Raw genomic sequence first — 1,503 nt, forward strand, 5'->3', positions numbered from 1 at the left:
GGGGGGGGCGTGCACCCTGAGCACCATCCCCTGGGGCCAGGCCAGGTGTGTAGGGGGCTGAGTGAGTGATGGCCTCCCTGGGATGGCAACAGGGGTCTTGGTGGGTGATGGGGACTGAGGGGTAAATGGGATAGGGCTGGGAGGTGGGGCATTGGTCTGGTGATGGGATGGAGCTGGTGATGGGATGGGGAGGCGTCCTGGGGCTGGGGGGGGAGCTAGCGATGGGTCAAGCCCGGTGGGGTCTGGGTGCTGGGGTGCTGGCAGGACAGAGGAGGGTGGGTGGAATGGAACGGGTACATTCCTGGCAGTCTCAGCCCACCCATGTGAGACGATACAGGGAAGGCATCCGCACCCCACAGCCCCTTTGGCCCCAGCCCCTGCTGTGCCCCCCCAGCTCTCAGCATGAAGGAGACCTTCCTGGTGCTCTCGCTGCACAACAAGCTGAGGAGCAAAGTGCAGCCCCCCGCTGCCAACATGCAGAAGCTGGTGAGCCCCCCGCCCCAGGTCCCCTCCCGCCTTGGAAGTCCCATCCACCTCCCACCCCATGCCCAGGGTGGGGGGCAGCCCACGGGTGAAACACAGTAGTTTGCTAATGAGCTAACGAAGCAGAATTGCTGGCCAACGTGGGGCCCCCCCGGGGAAAGATGCACCACCGGCACTGCCAGACCCAGAGCACACCAAGGGCAGGGCTGGCCCCTTGGGGACACCCATGGGGTTCCCCACATCCTATGGTGGCCCTTGGGGTCTCCTGATCACCCCACACCTGTATGCACCAGGACAAGGCTGGTCCTCTGTGGGGTCCCCCACATCCCACAATGGCCCTCAGGGTCCCACAGTCATCCTGCACCTACACACACCAAGGACAGGGCAGGTCCCCTGGGGTGTCCCCCCATGTCCTGTGTTGCCCCTCAATGTTCCCACACCTGCACGCACCAAGGACAAGGCTGGTGGGGGGTCCCGCACATCTCATGATGGCCCTTCAGGTCCCCCAGTTATCACACACCTGCACACACCAAGGGCAGGGCTGGTGGGGGGTCCCCCACATCTCATGATGGCCCTCCAGGTCCCGCAATCACCCCACACCTACGCACACCAAGGGCAGGGCAGGTCCCCTGGGGTCTTTTGCAGCTTCCCCCATGTCGGCCCTCTGATGTCCCCAGATCATCCCCCTGGACTGAGCCCTTTGGTGGTCCCCAACATCTCATGATGGCCCTCCAGGTCCCGCCATCACCCCACACCTACGCACACCAAGGGCAGGGCAGGTCCCCTGGGGTCCTTTGCAGCTTCCCCCTTGTCGGCCCTCTGATGTCCCCAGATCATCCCCCTGGACTGAGCCCTTTGGTGGTCCCCAACCTCCCTCCCGAGCGGTTCCCCGCTGTCCCCCAGCATCCCTGGGGACCCTTGGTGACTCATGTACCCCCGCAGGAGTGGAGCGAGGAGCTGGGGCGTCTGGCGGGGGCGCGGGCAGCCAGCTGCCTGGAGGGCCCCGCTCCACCGCCGGCC

At 65.5% G+C, this 1,503-nt stretch overlaps 1 protein-coding gene across 1 annotated transcript in view; it reads left to right on the forward strand.

Moving 5' to 3' along the window:
* Nucleotides 1-1,503, forward strand: part of LOC104130305 (C-type lectin domain family 18 member A) — a 4,476-nt gene that overhangs the window by 406 nt on the left and 2,567 nt on the right. The window contains exon 2 of the mRNA XM_035898807.1: nt 395-486. Coding sequence (XP_035754700.1) covers nt 395-486 — 92 coding nt within the window. The remainder of the gene's footprint in view (nt 1-394; nt 487-1,503) is intronic.

This window comes from Egretta garzetta, unplaced genomic scaffold, assembly GCF_000687185.1.
Source record: "Egretta garzetta isolate BGI_Z169 unplaced genomic scaffold, ASM68718v1 scaffold27, whole genome shotgun sequence".
NCBI lineage: Eukaryota > Metazoa > Chordata > Aves > Pelecaniformes > Ardeidae > Egretta > Egretta garzetta.